General features: G+C 40.5%; 1 protein-coding gene across 6 annotated transcripts; it reads right to left on the reverse strand.

Moving 5' to 3' along the window:
- Positions 1-10,424: 10,424 nt before the first annotated feature.
- casp2 (caspase 2, apoptosis-related cysteine peptidase) lies at positions 10,425-21,634 on the reverse strand. Of its 6 annotated transcripts, none has more exons than XM_053326449.1 (12): positions 21,460-21,634; positions 20,740-20,903; positions 19,706-19,876; positions 19,522-19,596; positions 18,722-18,791; positions 18,175-18,266; positions 16,876-17,058; positions 15,669-15,797; positions 15,475-15,565; positions 13,635-13,835; positions 13,135-13,244; positions 10,425-12,059 (listed from the first exon to the last, which is right to left on the reverse strand). In XM_053326449.1, exons 2-12 carry the CDS (start codon positions 20,887-20,889, stop codon positions 11,934-11,936), a joined length of 1,398 nt encoding a protein of 465 aa, XP_053182424.1. In that variant the 5' UTR covers positions 20,890-20,903; positions 21,460-21,634; the 3' UTR covers positions 10,425-11,933. The 6 variants fall into 6 exon arrangements, with proteins under 6 accessions (XP_053182424.1, XP_053182425.1, XP_053182423.1 ...); XM_053326450.1 differs by having other exon boundaries at positions 21,456-21,634; XM_053326448.1 differs by lacking the exon at positions 21,460-21,634 and having other exon boundaries at positions 13,647-13,835; positions 20,740-21,427.
- Positions 21,635-22,090: the final 456 nt, after the last annotated feature.

Consider the following 22,090-nt stretch of genomic DNA (forward strand, 5'->3'; position numbering starts at 1 on the left):
TTTCCTTTTTTGGAGTTAGAATGAACTAAAAATCTCTTTCAAAGTCAAGTTTTTGTTGGCCCATCAGATATTATAAAGAATTAGCCTTGTAAAATAATCTCATTTCTAAAGAACAGCACTATATTTAATGTAATTTGTTCAGTATATTCTTTTAAGACTCTCACCTGATTTAAACCACACACAGTCAGGCTGCATCCAGTTGCACAAACAAGCCATAAAAGCTATTATTGGAAAAAGTAAATCTAGCCTATTAAGATATGTAAACAGATACAGTAAAATAACTTCTGGAGATTAAAGAAGAGAACAGAAGGGCACTAGACTGTGTCCTCATGAAGCCCCGACAGAAGAAAACCACTAAAAAAAAAAAATCACTCTCCACTCTCCAACCAGATGAAACCTTTGGTCCTCAGGTCTTTACCTGTTCATCGTCAGCTGTCTTCAGCATGATGTGGTAGCAGCTCTGTCCCTGTTCTGTGCCCTGTCCTCATCTGCAGACCACCTCACCACCGCAGCACTACACATTAACACCAAAGCACTAATCCATCAACATCATCAAACAGGCGTTGGCACCAGACGCCATCAAAACCAGGTACAGTAACAAGAGCAACCTGTGCTCTGTTCTGAAAGACTTCTGTCATACTTCTCACATCCTGCCACCACAAACACAATAACCAGAGCATTAATGTCAAATAATAACTAATCAGGCATTCCTACATATATAATATTCTCTATTAAACTAAACAGCGTCGCCTTTGTGTTCTTTATTTTGTAGAGACAGAAGCTCTCACACACCATCTTAGACTAAGACATTTGTGAGAATATGATTGAATGTTTGATTCTGTGGCTTTTATTTAATCATGTAAAGTTATACAGTATGAATATTTCTTTGAAGGTCAATATGGAACAATTAATTAAATAGTGTAGGTTTTTAAATGTAATTTTAAACAGGACCAGATCTTCCTATGGATGCTCTGTCTTCAAATATTAATTTAATAACTCAACATAACAATTTTTCATTATGAATAACTGCCTTAAAAACACATCTCTTAACTCTTAATGTGTGTGTGTTTTCTGTTAATTTAATTTGTTAATATTTGTAAATAATTTGGTTTGACACAGCTCAAGTGAAATTCATTTTTAACTATGTCAGATGATTGATTGGTCAACTGGCATATTATTAATCTGCAGCTATTTTGATTTTCAATTAATCATTTAACTCAAAGTTGACTTGTTCGAGAGTCTCAAATGTGACTACTGTCTGCTTCTGTCTATTTTATAACATTATAATAGGAATATCTTGACTGTTCAACATGTTAAAAATATATTTATCAAGCTGATTAAAATGATAATAAAATAATAGTCTGTTTAAAAAGCATTATATTTACCATTGCACCCTTTATACACCGTCAATCAAGTCTGCTGAACTGTCAAAATGTAACAAGACAAGTTAAGGCTCCGACAGCGTGAGAGAGATGCTGAAAGCAGTGATTCATTCTCATCAGGTGACTTTACTGTCTCCATCTCTCAACCTTGTGTTTACCTCTGTGTCACCGTGTAACCTTGTACGTCATTTACACACTGACCACAGGGCCCAATTATGACATCAGTAACCTCTGTTTCCCCCCCGATGTTCACACGCTTGTTGCTGCCGTCTTTTGGCTCTCTAACCGTGGAATGACCTTCCTGCTCGAGTCAAGAACACCAGAAGATACGCTCTCATTCTCTACTCACACTAATTTGCTCTTTGCAATATTCCCTCCACCTCCCCCTCATGACTCTTATTATTTTCCGGCACTTTTCTCTTTTTAATCTCTCGACGGACACATGAAAGTAGTCAGGCGTCACTGTACAGCTCTGGCACTTGCACCCCTCATTATTAGTTTCTTTTGCTCTACTGTAAGAACTGAAGCTTCTACAGTTGTGCTTATTGCAAGTCTCACAGGATGAACAAAATGGGAAAATGTAAACCATCCATCCCTCGGCTTTGTAAGGAACACAAAGCCTGTGTTAAATTATGCTGTTGAGCTACCTAGGGGCTTTGAGTTCGTTTATGGAGGCGCTGGTTTTAACAAGGAGACCCAAAGATATTAAAAATGTAAGAAACTAGTGTAAACAGAGAATCTGAAACAGTTTTGCTGGGAGAAAGAGAGCGAGAGGGAGAGAGAGGTTGAGTCTAAGTGGGAGCTGCTGGTAGATGCAGAGGTTGAAGGGCAGTGTGACATTGAGAGTTAATTAAAAAAAATAATCGTACATTCCTGCATGTTCCCTTCTGAGAGGGAGAATCAGTACTGCATATTCATAAATGTGTGTGTGTGTGTGTGTGTGTGTGCGTGTGTGTGTGTGTGTGTGCGTGTGTGTGTTTGTGTTTGTGTGTGTCAGCATGCTAAGTTTGTGTTTGCAAGCGTGCTAAACGGAGGCTGGTTTGTGTGTGTGTGTGTGTGTGTGTGTGTGTGTGTGTTAAGGCCTTACAACAATGTAGCCCTGTCCCATAGCACAAGGTTAATGATAAAATCTGACCCACTCACTGACAGATAGATCAGGAGATTAAACCCCGACTGCCCCCCCCCCCCGCCCCCCGCCCCCATTCCTCCTCCTCACACAAACACACACACACACACACACACACACATACACACATTCCACAAACGCATGTCTCCATATGCATACACTAATTAACCAGCACAATAACAATACCATGCCTCGTCCGAATGCTGTTCAAGCTGTCATCTTCTAATTAAGGCATGTCGGCGCCGCCAAAAGAGAAAAATAAACCAAACTGTAAACTTCCATGTGTTGTGTGTGAGCCTGCGGTTCAACTTCACACCAAGTAATCCAGGAAAAAAGCAACTGCGGAGGCCCTTTTCATCCCCTCTACAGCTGGTTTGAGTTATGTCATAGCAATAAAATTTTAAAAGATTTAAAGTAAATAAATGAAAGATTACAAAAGTATAACCAGAGGCAAACTTCTTCCAGCTTTCATGTGAGCTGTTGCAAAAACTGATATAACAGCATTAAAAAAAGAACAAACCTCATATAAACAAGGTTGTAGAGCTTACCAGAAACTGATCTATATTCAGACCTGTCTCAAAAGTGTTGATCCGCTCCCTCATCTTTCCAGCTGTTCCTCTGGTCGTTTTCTGCTCACGCTCTTCTGTCTCTGATAAACTGTAATTCCCTCTCTGGCTATCTGTGTCTTACATCTGTCCTTCCCTGTCTTTGGCCGGTGTGACGGACACAAGACTGTACCTGTTACCTGCCTTCCATACAGTATAGACTCCAGTAACTGACAGGTACACACACACACACACACACACACACACACACACACAGACACACACAGACACACACAGACACACACACACACACACACACACACACACACACACACACACACACACACACACACACACACACACACACACACACACACACACACACACACACACACACACACACACAGAGGAGAGCAGTAGAGGTTAAGTCGGACACTTGGGGCTTGTCGAAAAATTGTCAGCAGCTCTTAATTCTGAGGGGTAGATTCATAGTCATGCGGCCGATCCTGCAGAGTCCTGCAACAGGATCATAAATGATACCAGGGTTAGTATACAAGCTTCAGGTATGAAAATGATATGTGCTGACTGAGTGGAGACCATGAGCATACTGACATTGTGTGGGACAGGTCAGAAGGTGCTGTACTGGACTGAAGGGCTTTAAGTATGGAGGACATACTTCAAAAGTTCTTCTTCTTACTTCAAAACTTTTTTTATCATGTGTTCTTTTCAGGCTGATAGCAAGATTTCAGTTTGAGTTTGTCATTAAGACATCTGGTAATGATATACTGGCTGATATTTGCAATTTAGTTTTGGTTATTTTTCAGTTATTTTCTATATTAATCATGTCGTGAAAAAAAAGAGAAAAAATTGCATTCAAAATATCTTAGAGGTCACAGTGATGTGCTCAATTGGCTTGTTTTGTGTCACTAATAGCTCACAACCTTGATATACTGTCATATATTGAAACAGCAAACTGTCACATAAGAAAAGCTGGAACCACAAAACATTTGACATTTGCACTTAAACAATGACTGAAATCATTATTTGATTATCAAAATAGTTACTGATTTTAAATTTCCTGTCGTTCGATTAATGAACTAATTCTTGTAGCTCTAGACAATATATACTGAGACTGGATATTTTACTAACTTGACACACCAGATGGTTTGTTACACTGAACCATCTCAGAAAGTTGCCCTTGGAAACAAACAAACAAAAAAATAACATTGGCAGGTGATTGGATGAATCATCTGTCTATCACTGTCTTACTTCATGAGGCAACTGGATTAACAAAATCACGGGAGACCTCTCAAAGGACGCTGATCGACACAAGCGCATCACTTGAAGCCTTACACGATTGCATCTCACAGGTTCTTGTGAACCAGCTGCCTCGTGAGGTAAATACTTTTAAAAAACAGTTAACTAGAAATAAAAAGACAAATCCGAAAAGATTTAAATGAAGTATGAAAAACAAGGGTGTGCTGTTATTTCTATTGTATGAGTACATTAGTAACATGAGTCTGTCTCTAATCGATAGTTCTGCAGATGTTCATTGGGACTTAAAATGGGTCACTCACAAATCTGTTGTAGCAGTCCTCGTGGTTTTTTGGGTCTATGGGGGACCAGAGTGCTGCTGGTTTTCTGTCACCTGACAGTTATAAACAATAAATATGAGTTTGGAGGACTGTACTGTAGTGTTTTACGGACCTTTATGGGTAAAAAGAACAGATGTTATATCTGGGTAACATCAGCCCTCAGTGGTTGTGTGGATGGGTGAATACAGTGCGCAGTTTAAGGTTTTGGAACTGTGAGGTTAATTAATATCTGGATGGGCAGATTTCCCACTGAATATCTGATGGTGTGTTCTGGCCTGTGCAGGGATGCATTTCCAGCCAGAGAAACTGATCGATGGAAGCAGTTTTCTTTTTAGCAGTAAAACCAAAGCAGCAAAAGAAACTGTTCTCCTCCTCACAGCCTACTATGACCTTCTTGCTGCTGTTTATGTGTGGATGACTCATTTCTCTTAAGCCTCTTTCAATATTATTTTAATTTAACTTTGTCATTGTTATATATTGTAAACCACATGGTAATGATGATGATGATTTTTGCTCAATCCTGCATTTGCGATCTAAATGTTAAGCCTCTACACATAAATCACTGCAAGTTCTGAATCAAATTAAAACTATTTTTGCACTGCTTCTGTATAATGCATTTAAAAAACTTAAAATTATAAATTATCCTCCTAATATTGTAACAACAAAACACAACTATAGGTTAATAATAAATAATAATAATACTATATTTTATTTGATGGCACCTTTCAAGTCACACAAGCTCACCTTACAGAGAATAAACATTATTAGGTTGCTCCTAATTCTTGCATAGAGTCAATATCAAACATGCATTGACTTGCCCGTTTCTGCTCACTTTCTTGTGTGTCTCTAATATACTTTAATTCCTTTAATTTCCCTAATTTGCAGTTTCATTTATCAGCCTGAATTTGTGCCAGAATACCACATTTAGTCGTCCATTTTGAGCAGCTGCCACTAGTCTGGATGTCATTTCTTAAAAACATCTTCAGGCTGATGTTCTTTGTTAAGGTGTAAGTTAAGGTGTGTTGAATGAAGTGAAATGAAGCCCTCCTCGTTCATATTCAGTGCAGCGTTTTGTTTGTTTCCCCGACTCTGCAGCTCTATAAGGTGCCATTACACACACTGGAAATCAGATTCTTCTCTCCTTTGCTGCCACACACGTAGATGATCTCGCACTTCTTTTCCAAGCCGTCTCACCCACGCTTGAACTCGTGTGTGCAGCCTTTCACCTTTCACTCTTCCCCCTTAAAACTTTCCCTATCAACACCCCTTGTTCCCATCCATCCAACCCCCCACCCCTGAGGTGAAACCTTACTCGTGGATAAATTTAGCAGCAGTGTGACCCAATGTTCACTGACACACTTCTCCGCACCTCTCCCTCTCTCACGCTGTTTGTCTCTCTTTCAGGTCCATCTCTCCCAGGAGGCCTGTTGTACAGACAGATGGAGCGCTTTAACCTTTACACAAAAACAATGACACGTTATTGACGCTCTCTCGCATGTTAACATCTTGTAGTAATTGATGTCACGACTACTGGTTTAATTACTACAATTAGAGGCACCTCTGTAAATGAAAAGACAGATCAAATGGCTGTGATATCGTGTAAATTTAATGGCTTAATCGTCTGCATCCCAGTCATTCCAGTCTGTGAGACATTTGGCAGGTGAACATTATCCCTTTTAGTAGCCTGTAACATTTGAGACTTATGAGATCCATTTCACTGCTGTTGACATTCTCGCAGACTGAGACTCACACAACCCTGTTTTTATCCGCATCCGTCAAATAATAAACTGCAGCAAGCCGTATAAAAAGCAAACACAAACACTCGGTATGTGAGCACGGGTGTTCTCACCACCCTGCTGCAGTACGTCTGTCAGCATGACATGAGTCCACAGAGGGCACATCCTCTCTGTTAAGGTCAAAGGTCAATCACAGCTGTGTGACTTGGAAGCAATTAACCATCTTTACAGACCAGTAACCATCAATTTGGTGAGTTGCAGGTCAAAAGACTTTTAGTTTAAAACTTGTTTGACAATGTTTACTTGACTGTCTAGGTTATTTTTATTTTTTTTTTTAAATCCTAACTTCCTTTATTTCTTTTTTTATTCTATTCTAATTTATTTGTCTTATTTATGCAACTTCTCTATGAGCAGCATGGAGGCAGCTACTGCATTTTATTATCAAATGTTGATGATTATGAAGTGGGGCTGCAACTAGAGGTTATTTTCAATAAAAATGAATCAATATGATATTTATAGATTATTTTCCTGAAGATAAAAGTCTATAAAATGTCACAAAATAATAATCTTTTAAATGGTTTACCAAAGCACAGACATATTCCATTTTTGAGATATTGTTATCATTGAATGTTTGGCAGTATTGCTTTAAAAAAAAGACATAAATGATCAATTAATTATTAAAATAGTTGCTGAATAATTTTCTGTTAATTAACTGATGAACTGTTTCAGTGCTACAATAAAGCTGAACCTATAAAGCATAAAAGAGCATGTTAAATGTGAAGCAGGTCCTCACTATGTGTTGTTATGTTGTGAATTGATGTGAACAGTAAATTATTCAGTGGTGTTAAGACAACACAATTAATCTAACAAAAGTTGAATTTGGATGCATTTTTTTCTTTACTTTATTGAATTTTACATAATTAAAATTTATAATAACAGTAAGTTGCATTAACAATAAAGTGCAACCCGTGCAAAATATCAATAAAGCGCACAGAGTTGAATCTGCATGACGTGCTGTCAGTATGTATCAGGGGAGGCGCTGATGTTTTTTACCCTGAGTCAAACCTTACCGGGAACACTCAAAAACACAGACGTCTGTCATTAAATCACAGCCCTGCGTGTATCTGTGAAGATTCAACTGTCTAAGCCATCACCCTGAAAATATACACAGCCAAATCCTGCTCCTGATCAATAAATGAATTATATTACACTGATCTATTAACAGCTCTACACATAAACTCCTCAAATCCTTAAAGGCTCTAATTTCCTCTCGTACACACATCACGGCTTTCACACCTGAGAGCTCAGCGACTTTGCACAGAGACATTAAGCCAGTAAATAGTGTGATTAATAGAGATTTCTTATTTAGATCTGACCTGTGCACCCAACCACCAAGAGGCTCCATAAGGGGCTGGGGTAGGGGGGGGGATTAGTGATTTACTTTGGGCATTGGTCCATGTTCTCTGAGGAGAAGAGGAGCGGTACTGACACTCTGTCACTCCTCTTACTCACTTTGTCAGTTGCTCAGACTGCTCTAACGCACACATGCACACCACAGCTGCTCTACCGCTGCTCATGTATCTGTCATCCTCTCATTTTATAGTTCACAGTCCCCGTACATCAACACAACACATCCCTTCAAATCACCTGCTGAAAAATAGGAGAACAATCTGATCTGCTGTGAGTCATTTACAGAGTGGGTGTGATTGTGGTGAAACACCGCCCGGCATCCTGAGATGCTCCTGGGAGGAATGGCCATCATTCTGGATGAGCATTTAAACAGATGAACTCAAGGATATAGTGACATGACTTCATCTTAACACGAACGTCTAACCTGTCTGCTCAGGTTTCCTGTATACAGGTATTTATATCCACCAACACATGAAAAGAGTAATGACTTTACAAGGCTGCAGCTTGAGGAGCCGTACAGATAGAAAGTCATGGAGAAGACATAACTTAAGAACGTGATCTGGCCAATGCAAAAAGGCAAAATTGATCAAATACAAGACATCATGTAATATATTTTGTAATAATAAAATCCCTGTTTACTGCAAAGGATGACTTTCCATTTAACACCTTCACTCAGCAGTTTCATAATGTAGGCAGTGTGAAATCAGAAGAGACGGTTAATGTGTTTGAGGGTTGTATGACAAAAAAAAAAAACTTCACAAGTTGCAGAAATGTTGTTCAAAAAGAAAGCAGAGGAGGAAGATAGATGATTTGAAGAGCACTGATTGAATAGAGGGGAGAAGCAAGAAGAAAGGCAAGAGAGAAGTGTTGGTTGAGGGCAGGAAAGGAGGTGGTAGACAAAAACAAATGATTAGCAGGTAGTGGTGGAAGAAAGAAAAAAATGTAGGGGTGAGAGAAACAGTGAAAGCACAAAAAAGTAAAGAGTGGTTGGAAGAGAGGTGGGTAGATGAAGAGATGATGGAGAAGCAGGTGGAGGCACATGAACCAAGAAGAAAGGGCACATTATGAGACAGATAGCAAAAGCAGACAGGCAAGCAGGTGAAGGACAATCAGAAAAGACCTACCAGGGTCTGTTGGTATCTCAGAGCGTTTCTTTGGGATGCATCTGCAGCCATTGACACGCTGTCACTGATCCAAAAATAACTTTGCTGGACACCCCAGCATTTCCAATGGCATGGGCAAAACCATACACACACTCACACTTTTCAAAATTTAAGTCAGTTCACTCTCCAAAACACTCATTATGAAGCACACCAGTCACGCACAGAAGTTCAGTAAACGCAGATGTCGTCCGTTCCAGACGCGCTCTTCTCCAGATGATCCAGAGGCTGCAAGCCATCCAGCTCCACTGCAGCACTGACAGACACACAGACAGAAATCAGACAGGCGGACAAAGCAGAGCAAAGCCATCTGATGAGCCAGTGAAGGACGCAGCGCTTTCCTTTATTAGAACTGCAGACACCTAATAACATACACACACACACACTCACACACACATACACAACTTGTTGCCCTTAGCAGCACCCTCCCTGCCAGCCGGTCATTAGGTGTGTGTATGTTTGGATGGACTGTTCTTGTTTGGACAGGGGAGGGTGCGTAGGGTGGAGGGGGGGTTGTGGCTTGGACGGGCACCCCCCATAGGGCTGCCCCTGCAACGTGAGCAGGAAGGTGCACACGACACCCCTCTGACAGCTCACAGCAGCCAATGATGCAAGGCAATCCCCGTAACGCTCACATGCTATGAGGGTCCTATCGGAGGGGGGAAAAAGCACCCCGAATGCTCCCTCACGCAGTAAAACATAGACCCCAAAAATACAACTTGGTAATAGCTTCCAATGTGTAGCCCAGGAAAGCGATCCCCATATTGCTTAACCTCCGCATGAGGTTCAGATGTCCCAAAGAGCTAAGACAGGAAGCGAGCTGAGCGAATGTGCAGCACATCAGGGGACTTCAGGGTGAACCTATACTGCTCTTCACCCCAATGAGACAACATCCCGCTCAGACAAGATAATCTAAACGTCTCTAACTTCTCTGAGGGTCTTTTGCTCTGTTTCCTCTTTTCAGGCTGCCATTATGACAACCACAAAGACACACAGACACACACAGATCCCTCTTAACCCTACCCCAGTTTGTAGTCCACACGCCAACGCATAACAGCCTAATCTCACAGCTACACCGGAGGCCAGCAAGAAATGTGTTACTCTGACTGTCGGCATGTGTGTGTGTGTGTCAAGGGAGAATGACTGTGGACAGCTGGCTGGGCCTCTATCTGATACACTAAGAACATTATCACTGAGCGGCGGGCAGTGAGAGATACATACATCCCAGTCACAGCATGAGGAGACCTGAGCGCAGCGGAATAGTTGGGAGCCAGTTATACTATACCTGAGAACAGAGAGGACAGGCTGTACGAGTGGAACAACACACACAAACACAGCAACAAGGAGGATCAAATAAAGTGAAGCATGCACAGGAGCTGCCATAGTGCCACATTCGTGCAGGGAGCAGGATCCAGTTTTAACTAAAATATACACACACAAAGACACAGTGGCACAGAGGAAGATGCAAAGACATGGCCTGTTTATTGTTCAGAACCTTTGGCAGTCATTGGAGTTGACAAATAAAATCTCCCAAGGCCCCCCCCTCCCCTCCCGCAATGCACCTCATCAGAGCTTGGCAGCAAATACCAACCTTCAGAACTTGTGTATCAGAGTTTAATAATACTCTTTGTTTATAGATGTTTAACAATCAATACTGTTTCAATCATATTTTCTTCACTACAACATTGCTGTGCCTAAACACACGCCACAGCCATGGGGGGATTTATTTGTGTGAAAGCACCACTCTGGTCATAAATGTATCTAACACATCATCGTCACATGGCACAGGCTGCTGTAGAAAAACTGCATATTGCTTATACTTACAGGAAGACAAGGAAAATACATGTTTTACCGTTACTGTATCAGATACAGTAAAATACCACAAAAATACAGTTATGGGGGGACTAACTAAAAGTGTAGTGCCCACATGGGGAGAAACACGATTAGGTGTTAAGAGTTAGTGTGAAGGTCAAAGTTCATAATGTATGACCCCACAAGTAGCACCACATTCCCTCTGCCAGCCAACCAATGCTGACAGGGCTGCTACAGTAATATAACTGATTTGAGGTGAGCTCAGCAGGGCGTCAGTGAAATTTACAAATAAAAAAAAAAAAACAGAATTTTCCTGATTGAACACCCACAAGCACAAAAGAAGAAGAAAAAAGTTGGTTTGAAACACTTGAAGATTGTGTTTTGAAGCTGCCCTTTAGGTTTCCCTCTTCACAAGTCAAACCATGTGAGGAAAGAAAAAAAGTCCAATGAAAACAGCTCAAAACCTGCAGCAAAGACTTAGCTGCATAATGGCTGCTGTAGTGGATTATAACTAGAATAAAATCTGTCTGTCATCATGACAGGGTCATCTAAATGAATAACATTGGTTAAGAAAGGTGTTTGTCTTTGCTGCATTAAGCTCATCATTCAATGCTGCCCCCTGTCTGTCACCATAATAAAAATTGGTCACTTCCAGTAAACATTATGTACAAATAGATGAAAAATGGGCTTAAAAATCCTTATAAAAACAAGTACATATAAAATAAAGCCACAAAAATAAATCTGTGTACAAAATACATTTTAAAAAGAGAGACTTGTGAAACCTTAAAGTAGCTGTGCAGTAGGAAAAAAATAAGATCCTGACTTTGACTAAAAGGGATTAACATCTAAACCCTATAACTGGCATAGACACACTGATACACTAGCAGGATGCATGCTAATACATTGCCCATCTCTGAGTACATGTAGATTAACATAAGCTTTCTCCTTTTTCCTCTCCAAGATGTCTGTGAGTGTGTGTGGGTTTGGGGAGGCAGTATTTACACAGAAAATATGAATGAATAAATCCTCTGTTTGGATAAGAGTGTGTGAAGTTGTAACAGGACAATTTGTGAATGTGTGGCAGGAACAGGAATGAATGAGTCTTGGTCTCCAAATCGAGGAATGATCTGTGTGTTCATATGTGCATTGTTTGCATATCAATACTGGTTATTGGTACTTGGGGAACAGGAAAAGGTCTTTGCACAATGAGCTGGTGAACTCGGACATCTCTTTGCAGCGATGGTGGGCAGTGCCAGGGGCGTAACCTTCCCGTTCCTTGATCCGCCCATTGACCTAGAGACAGGCGGGAGCAAAAGGAAGGGACAATGTTATTGTAACGTCTAAACTGAATATCTTGCACTGTGCAGTAGTGCTGGGAAATCAATGGAAGTAACCGAAACTGCTATTATGACTCTCTAACAGACCTGAATTGTAGTCATACTAATATGTTTCATGAGGCTGTCTACCTGCAGTTTTAAGTCATGCAATTAAACACGTGTGTCAAGTAAGGACAACATTACCCAAGTGTTGGAGAAGTGTAGGTGCAGAAAAAAGTAATGTGGGCAACACGATACAGGACAAAATGAAATGAAAGTAAATCACATTGCATGATGGTCTACAGCTGTGTTGGGGTGTGTCCATGATCATGGACACATACAATTATCGGTCACTTTAAGACTGATATGTCTTGAAAAAGGTCCGTGTGACCAAAAGGCAGACACTTTTAAGTGTGTGCGGGAATTGACTTAAAAAAAAAAAAAGGATCTTCAGGGAAATTGATTCTCTCTACCACAGGAGAGACGAAGCAGGTGGTGTGCGTGTTGCCGTCTACTCTAGCGTGTGAGTCAGAGACATGGTGAGGCTGCGCTCAGGACAGGCACGCAGGTATGCTGGATGTTAGCAGTAAACTATAGATTGGTCAGTATTTGCTACAGTTTGTTAGAAAAAAAAAAACAAGTTGAGTTTGCGAGTCTTTTTTTTTTTTTTTAAGCTACTGAATATGTTGACGGAGTTAAACCTGAAGTTTAGCTACAAGCTCTGTCTGGATGTTAAAAGCTTTCTCCCCTGAGCTTTCTTGGGAGGTTGAAGCAGGATGTTTCAGACACAGCAGTGTGTTACACCAGTGTTTCTTAAATGGATAATGTTACTCTGAAAGATCAGATGAATAAGATAATGACAAAAAAGATATTAAACATAACAATCTTTACTTTGATTTTCTGGGTTTAGCAAACAAATACCAAAGTGTCGCGATTATGGTAAATAAAGAGTCAGAGAACAGAGCATCCTGACAGTTAATCATGATATTAAGTTGAGGTGACATTGTCCAGCCCTGCTGTGTATGCAGTATATGAAATTATAAGACACTTACCTGCACAAGGATGTCTGCCAGGTGAGTGTCTCTGGCGTGGAGGCGAAGTGCTGTGTTGAGTTCCTGGATAAACCAGGATCCTCTCTTGGTGTTGCGCATGGCTGCTGTGCCTTGAGGACGAAGAGATCAAACAATAGAAGCTTAATACAATGTGATGAGACGCAGGCAGACAGAGCTAAGGTGGTGTCTGGTATTTACATACAGTAACTGGAAACAGACATAGAAAATTATGTTAACATCTAAACCTGGAGTTTTTGAAAATGAGTTCTTATTCACAACAGAAACGTTTAATTTATTAAATGTGTCTGTAATGGTATGGAGAAAACAACTTCATTGGGACTGAAATGAGTAAAGACAGAAGTCACCAATGTTTGTTTTTCTGCAGTTAGTTCTTGTTCAAGCTGCGTGTGCGTGTTTAATAAACTCTGACATTTCAGTTAATGAACACTGTTAGTTCATAAATAAATCCACACCAAAATAGCAAAAAGGGACAAACTTACAAATTCTCTGACCTTTGAGAGATGCATAGCCGCAGATCATGTCGGAGCGCTGGGGCAGCTTTATCCTGGGTCTCCCCATGTCCCCCCTTTGTCTGGAATCTGCATCCCCCTGTCCTTCCCTTCCAGCATCACGTTGTTCACAGCTTGGTGAGCTGGTCCTCACTGGCCCATCTAACTGCTCCACTCCACAATCCATCTCCTCTGGAAGACAACATGGGTTCAATTTAATGTTGTGCACCCAGCAGTCTTTAAAATATCTGGTTCAAAAACACATAAATTGCTGTTTTGTGATCAATAACAATCTTTGTAATTCAACTCCCTTAATTAAGATGGTAATGTATCAACAACATATTGCCTTAAATACTTGTGCACGGCAAAAAGAACGGTCAAAAGGTCTCAAACATCAAACTAAGTCATTTTTGTCCAGACTTTCAAAACCAATAGAATCTTAAACACTGGATATATCATGAAAATAAAAAATGATGATTGGTTTTGACTGATGCTATTTGCAGAGGCAGTGGCCGACCAAATTTAATGGCTTTTCAGCGGCAAATCTGTGTTAGTCTCGGTGGTGGATTGGAGGTGCGTATGACAGTCATTAGGATTGCTCCTGAGGGGTCTGAGGGTTTGTCAGGAGCAACATCAGCCATGTAGTCAGGCTATAACCTCCAACCATAGACACAGACTAATTAGCAGTGAGCCTGGTTAAGTCACAAATTCATTATTTCATATTTCATTTTATTACAATATTATTGTGTTTTAGGGCTGCAGCTATCGATTATTTTTGTAATAGATTATTTCATTGATTAATCGAGTAATCAAATCAATTATTTTGCCTTATTAAAGCGACCCCTTACCTTTGTAACATTTTTACACATTTTTATGTTTAGGTTAAAATGCTATTAATAAGGTAATGGGACTCTAAAATGTTAGAGAGATCCATCAGGCATAGAAACTCATCATTATTCCATTCTCATTCTTGCATCATTAGGCTACCATACAAATTAAGTGCACTAGATTGCCCCGCTCCTCCGACCTCAGGCTTTCAGTGTAGAGACCTGAGGTCAGCTTACTCCTCTCCTCATCTCCTGCTGCTGACTTCTTCTCAGCAGGTAGAAACTGATAGTTCACTAACTAGAACAACAAGCTTAACGATTCACACGGTGACGTTAGAAAAAGAAGACATGACGGGCAAATAAACTATAGAAAACCGAATGGTTTGGGTGTGTGTAGCCCCGTGTCGCCCCCGACTAGATGCTGCACACACTTTGTAGTTTTCACTCTCTAGTAAACTGCTCTGTGACATAACGGGTGACAAGATGTGCGTCAGTAATAACCATCCATGTAAAACACAAGCAGAGCAGGTCAAATAACATGAAGACATGAAGCTTCGATTCATGAAAAGCTGCCTTGATCATTTTTTGTAATCGAATTATTTGAATAATTCAAGTATTCGTTTCAGCCCTATTGTGTTTCATTGTGTTCAAATCTATAGCAAGATATGGGAAATTTATCATGTTATACCATCCACAACATCTGGAAATGTGTGATTGATGGATTTCTATGAAACTGCCACCTGGGTTACCTGTCCCAGTGGCCAGGAAGATGACAGCACACAACATCTGGACATGTGGAGGGACAGGCTGGCATCTGTCTGTTCTCTTGCTCTTTCAGTGATCTCAGGACATCGCAGAGACCAAACAGATCTAACAGAGATAGTCTAACACATGCCATTAGCCTTTTATTAACCTCAGGTATCCATGTAGGCTCAAAAAACACTTGCGTCATGATCCCTTATGGGCCTTTTTAAGGACTGCCTCCTAATCACACAGAACTTTACCTCCTCTGCAGGCCTGGATGAAAAACATCTTCGGTTTGTTCTGTAGCAGTGGACAGTGCGCATTGTCAAAGGCCTCAAACACCCAGTCCAGCTGAAATTGCCCAAGAGACACAAAGCTTCATGTTAAATGTCTGTAAAAAGGGGTTGCATCTTTTACCCTTGAGTGAGCACAGAGAACCATGAAACAAACATACCTGCAGCAGTTGTCCATCTGTGCCATATACACCTCCTTCCACTCCATGGGAGAGCAGACACACCACACAGCTGTCCATTGTCCGGTGGTCCGGCCGCCGGCAAAAGTTCTCAATGCACGTTCTCATGCCCTACGAAGCAATACAGAAACAGGAAGACTAGTTCACATACAAGTCCAAGGTTTTTAAAAGTTTTATTTGCAAGTTGATTTTTTAATGCAGAACCGGTGGGTAATATTAAGAGCCTATGCTGTGTGGGAAGGAGAGTCTTAGAGCAAAACACTGATGAGAAACATGCCTACTCACTCCAAGTTTCTCATAATCAGCTGAATAGCTAAAATGCAAAGTGTGTTTGCTTTGTGATAAAAGCACCAATTTCTTCCAACAGCACTCTGGAAGCAAATAGGGAAATAGCTTAACAGACTTGCCAAACACATCTTACACGTGGGCACTTTTTCTTCAGATCTGTATTTATTAGGGGTGTAAATCACAAGTTTCTTCACGATACAATATTATATCGATTCAATGAACAACGATTCGATGTTTGCTGGTATCACAAATAGGGCTGGGCGATATGGAAAAACAATCCTGATACGATAATTGATATCGATATATATCACGATATAAATCAAATTACTATTTTTGTCAAGCTTAAATGTTCCATTACTCATAAGTGAGTTGTGAAGACATCAGAAGGTTATTTTTGATTTAATTATTTATTTTCTGTCAGAAGTTGAACATGACAGATGTACAGAAGAAAACATCTTAAACAGTTTTTTCTGTGGAGGAAAAAATGATACGACAAAAGACGAGTGGCAGCACAATTCAGGCTTTCTGTGTGTCTTACAGTAACGTGATGTCTTAAGCATCTGATGATAGATGCGCCTCTATACTCTGCTCTATATGTCTACGCTGCAGACATGGAACTCGTTGCTCTTTTAGAGTTGTGGTTTTTAGTTTTTGTGGGAAAAAGCTGCTCAGGATAACTTCAGACTTTTATTTCTGACTGTTGCCATGGCATTGTGTTTGGAGGTGTGATAGCTCAGGCGGAGACAGACATGCCAGGGGAATTTCAAAATGAAACTGCGTCTTAAATGATTGATGTCTGATCGATGTTATTGGCTCGTTGTTCATTGAGTCGATGTATCGATGTAGATTGGCGTATCGTTAGACTCCTAGTATTTATATACAGCCGGTGTCTGTGCGGTACCTGAGCAGTGAGGTCTCTGTGGACTGTAACCACGTAGTCCAGCTCTGTGAAGACCTTCCTCAGCACTTCATCATCCACCTCACCTCCCTTCCTAGGGTCAAGGTCAGGCGCAGCACAAGGGTCAAATGTCACATTACTGATGACCAAGGCAAAGCCGCGTGGCAATGAATTCATTCTGTAGGACTGGAGCGCACAAAGTGAGAAAGAAATGACAAAAATGAGTCAGAGACATAATTTGATGACCACAATATTCGAATAAAAGTAACATTGCATTTATAAGAGGACTGAACACTTGCTTGTATAACTTATTATTTATTTTATGCGATTACGATTATCGATAATTGATCATTAAAAATGCTGTCCATCACATGAAATTTCGATCAAATACAGGTTTCAAATAGAAGTTGTTTTTGCGTAGTGTGAGTCTTGAAGTAATGCAATGAATTTCACTATGTGGCAGCAATGAGATATCTTACCAACAGGGGGTGATATTTGACAGAGAAAACGGCTCAGCTACCTACAAGCTGCCGTAGATATCAAACGTAAACATGAAGAGGTCAAGGCGAAGTTTGGCGTGGGACCTTTTCAAACTAAAAATGACGGAGTTCATTGTAAACCTGCACCTTGGCCAGGCTACCCAGGATAGCACGACAATGCCTCTTCATCCCGGCTACTTTGATCCCGTCAGAACGTTTCAGCTGCTCGACTAACTGTCACCAGGCTGCGCTCACTGATCCCTGAGCATGCTAACATGCTAATCAACAAGAATCAGTAAGCTGGTGTTACTTTAATTTGTTAGCAGTGGACAGTCACCACTGTAGCCTTTAGGTGAGTCACTCTTGTTGTTTTATGAGGCTCTAGTTAAATAAGCAGAATTGTGAAGTAACACTATCTCTGTCACTCACTCTTCTTCTTTCTCTCTCGGCTGGGCTGGGTGTATTTTGGAGTCCTTTAACATTATATTTTGGCAAAAACTGACAGTCCGGAGTAATATTCGGTTTTTTGATTACGTTGTTATTAGATTTGATAGTTTTTTTGGAAGTGTTTCTAAAAGAGGCTCAATTGTGTTTAAGAGTGCTCTATTGATTGATATTTAAAGAGGTTTGGCTCTGAGCTTCGGGCTCAGCTGCTTTTACAAGCGTCCCGTATCATGGCATTTTTAGGATAAAAGATAATGATTAATCGATAATTGATGGTTAATTTTCCCGATGATCGATCAAGAAAATGTATTCAAATGCCCATCCCTAACGCTGATATAAGCCACAGTATGTTGCTGCAAACACAGTTGGGGTATTTTACCTGCTGGCAGTGAGAGAGGTAGAAGTCACGTGTACTCGCGAGCACAGGAGTGTTGATGGGACTATCTGCATCGAGGCTACACTCCATGGACTCTGAAGCACACACAAATAAACACAAACACATGAGACATTAAACTCTGCTTGCTACAGTTTCAACTGCTGATTTGTGTCTTGCCAGCAATTGTGTGACAACAAACTGTGTACAACAAATCTGTGAATGAGTCACTTTTAAGGCGTGGTGCCTGCAGGTACAGACAGCAACCAGCTACTAGAACAACCACACTTCTCTATGTGATGAAATTACATAATAGAAAACAGTTCAGACAGACTCTAAACTCTTCTGAGCTGCTGCTAGCTAGAAAATGTGTTTGTGTTTAAGTATATTCAATTACCTGTCTCGTAAAATTGGACAATAGATTTTTCTATCTATCTTTTCTTCACACACAACCCTGGGTCTCCATGGAAACAGAAAAATATTGATAACATCGGACACAGAGAAATACACTGTGCTTTATCCTGAATGCAGTCCACAGTTGATTACAACTCACCTTGTGTCCTTGCTCTTTTGGCTACAATTCCCTCCTCGGTTGAAAGTGGAAAAGATGAGTCTTCATATCTCTAAAAATCAAAATAATGCTACTATTAATGTCAACAAATAAGCTGCACATTAGCTAGTCACTGGTGGATATCTCAACAAACGGCATCTAAGGGAGCTACAGTGTGCAGACCTTAATCTTTCTTTTTAACATATTAGCTGCTCAGCACAAATCTATGTAGACAGATAATGAAGGATTTTGTTCTTTCCTCTGGCAGCAGCTGTTTTTCAGTGTGAGAAAATGACACCTGCAATCATAACTTAACTATTGGGGAATCTCCTGCCTGCTGTCTGACTACCTCAGCAGGCCATCTGACTGTCTTACATATGATGGATGTGATTTGTGATTCTCACATCTGTCCAGTTATCTCTTACTCTTTTCTTCTTCCTCAGTCTCTTTTGGTTCCTGCCTTCCTCCCTGTCTGGGGTTGAACCTGTGAATGATGACTCTGAGCGCAGGCAGCTGTCTGAGGCTTGGACTGGGTATAATGGGGTGCTGGTCTCCTCACTCTTTTCCTCTCTGATTACTGAGGATGACTGCACAAGATCGTGTGACTGGAACATTTGTTAGCCAAGTGTGACTTTTTCTTCAAACTGTGAGCATGTATAAATGAGCTGATCAAAACTCCTTAAAATACACATACTTGATGACACACTTTTCCTGACAATGGCTTTATTTCTCTTGTGAACATGTGAACAATTAGAATGCCAATAGTTATCCAGGTAGAGAGATTTTGTATTGTATCTGCTCACCGTTCTCTTCTTTTCTGGTGTCTGCATGACCAGTCGCCCTGCCTGTCCCTCTGGCTCTTTTTCAGGCTGAATACTCTGTGAGCAAAAAACAGTCGAAAGGACTGCACTAAGTCTGGTATGAATCTACTGCGCATACTGTAACTGTGTGCTGTGTGTGGTGAGGTTTGATTAAGTGTGTGCTCACCTTTAGATGTGTCTCTTTGCCATCTTTCTCTGGTGACTGTGTGAGCAGCTCACACAGGTGTTCCTGCTCAGTGTCTCTCAGAGCTGCGCAGAAGCTGCTGAAGGCTCTGGGCCCTCGCTTTGGTAAAAGTTGTAGCAAACGAAAGCTTCGTTTTTGAGCTGTTTGCTCAGCCTAGAATAGAGATGATCAGAAACAAGACAAAACATTTTTATTTCCAATTCTGATCTCAAATACAGTCACCTTAATTTGATGTTAATCAAGCACTGTCCATTGTTGACTCAGTTCACCGAGAACAAGATTTGTTTAGACATTTAGACACTGGAAGAGGTTTTCCTCACTGTAATCATTCCTCCTGTTCATACTGGCTGTTAAAATATCTTCAATGTGCTTTCAATCCAAATGGTCACACAGTCATTTTGTACAAAAATGCATTTTAAAAGTTTATCTGAATCTTATATGATGCTTCAACAGTCATTTCAAGTGGATATCTGCCACATCTACAGTGTTTTTAGCATAACATTCCCTCTGTGTTTTCTCAGACAGTGGTCCCCTGTTGAGCTGTGGTGGAAGTATAGTAACAAAAAGAGTGACTATGGCACTAAAAAGACAACAAACATTGAAAGATATCTGCTTGATTTGACTCATTTTGACGGCTGAAGCTTCATATTGACTTCAGAGAAACTTTCAAATATATTTCTGCACAAAAAGAGGCTTGTAAATGTTGTCCTCCATCACTTACATTGTTATAAGTGCATCATGAAGGGATCTTCTAATGGTCAGTATGAACAGGAGGAATTATTTTGGCAAGAAAAATCTGTTTCAATATTCACCCATCATTTAACATTTTTTTCAACTAAGCAATAGTTGTCTAAAGTGGGCATCTCAGGTAGTAATCGATGATATCAGCCAAGGGGAAACATGTCTGTTTACTTTGCAATATCTATTTGTAACTCTTCATCACGGGTTATGTCCTTTGTGAGAAGATGAAGGGTGAACAGCTCAACAGAGGAGTGCTTTAAGATGAGTTAACGTACCATAATATTATCTGCCATGGCCTCAGTGAGGATGTTGTCCGCCTGTAGAGACTGAATGAGCAGCTCGTCGACCACCATCTGTTTGCAGAGAACCACAGAGCGTCTCCGCAGCGCCTGCCTGTCAAGTTCCACCATGCCACACTCCAACATTTTACTACAACAGTCTGCAGGGTACAGGACAGAAAGGGATACAACCATAACACATTAACTTCAAGATCACGACCAACGACAGGTAAACCGCAGGGTGCAAGGTCACAGACACTTTACATAATGTGCAGCGAGCCATGTGCAGAGCCAAACCACTCAGTTTTGTCACACTTTTACTTTTTTCCTGGGCTTTCTCAATGGGAAATGTCGCTCAGTAGTTAGATCTACACATTAAAGCATCCATTTACGCTTTAAACATGAATAACGCCATAACTACAGCAATAATAAATGCTTTCCTGTGCCCTTAAACAGAGAAACAACCACAATGCGAGCTGAACAGTACAGCTGTAACATCTTAGCGAGCAATAACCAACTGAAAAGGCTGCTAAGGAAATTAAAATCAACAGCTTTTGTAGTTATTAACATGATATTACGATGCAGGAGGCGTAAAGTTGCACTGACAGTGAAACGATAGTGGCTAATTACCTAAGCTAACTAGCTAGCTAGCGGACTTAAAAATGCCCCTGTTTCGTTGCGTCAAAGAAAGCGCAATGCTCTTCCTGCCATACCTACTTTTTACCGTTCAGGAAACCAAATCTTCCAGGAAAAACACAGAAAAGTGTCGACGAGTTTCACACTAGTTCACACTAATCGACAACATCCCGTCCACTTTCTACGTAAAAACCAACTTCCGCGCTGCATTGAGAAGGGCGGGGCTAGAGGGGGTCGTTGTTTTTGATTTTAACCAATGAGAGCGAGAGAAATTAGAATGACGTATGGAATAGCCAATCAGCTATCTTCTTATAGGCGTGTCCCTCCTACTGTAGAACTACTGTATTAATGGTAGATTTAAGGGAATTTTTGAATTTGAAACTGTTTTCTGTAAATAAGCGACCAATTGATAAGAGACGCTTTGAAGACTGTCACAAACAGTCCTCTAATAGTGAGCCTTTTAACAACAAGAGGACGAACTGTTATTGGGTGAAAAGAAGAGAGCATTTAACTTAAAGATATTCATTCCTCTTCTCCACTTGTCCACTTAATTTCAGAGATAAACATTGTTCTTTTTATTCCACATCTTATAGTAACTTTGCAGGAAAATATTTTACATAAAAATATCAGATTATTTTATAATATTAATCAATCAATCAATCAATCAATCAATCAAACTTTATTTATATACCACCTTTCATACAGGTTAGTG

Source organism: Scomber japonicus, chromosome 10, assembly GCF_027409825.1.
Source record: "Scomber japonicus isolate fScoJap1 chromosome 10, fScoJap1.pri, whole genome shotgun sequence".
Classification (NCBI taxonomy): domain Eukaryota; kingdom Metazoa; phylum Chordata; class Actinopteri; order Scombriformes; family Scombridae; genus Scomber; species Scomber japonicus.

What these genes read in the sequence shown, in the direction of transcription:
- casp2 (XM_053326447.1), bottom strand. Translation starts at nt 20,937, where the DNA reads ATGGTTGTATCCCTTTCTGTCCTGTACCCTGCAGACTGTTGTAGTAAA. An exon ending in CCATGGCAGATAATATTATG is followed by an intron (nt 19,877 to 20,739) that starts GTACGTTAACTC and finishes TCTCTATTCTAG; the next exon opens with GCTGAGCAAACAGCTCAAAA. An exon ending in CAGATGGACAACTGCTGCAG is followed by an intron (nt 15,566 to 15,668) that starts GTATGTTTGTTT and finishes GGGCAATTTCAG; the next exon opens with CTGGACTGGGTGTTTGAGGC.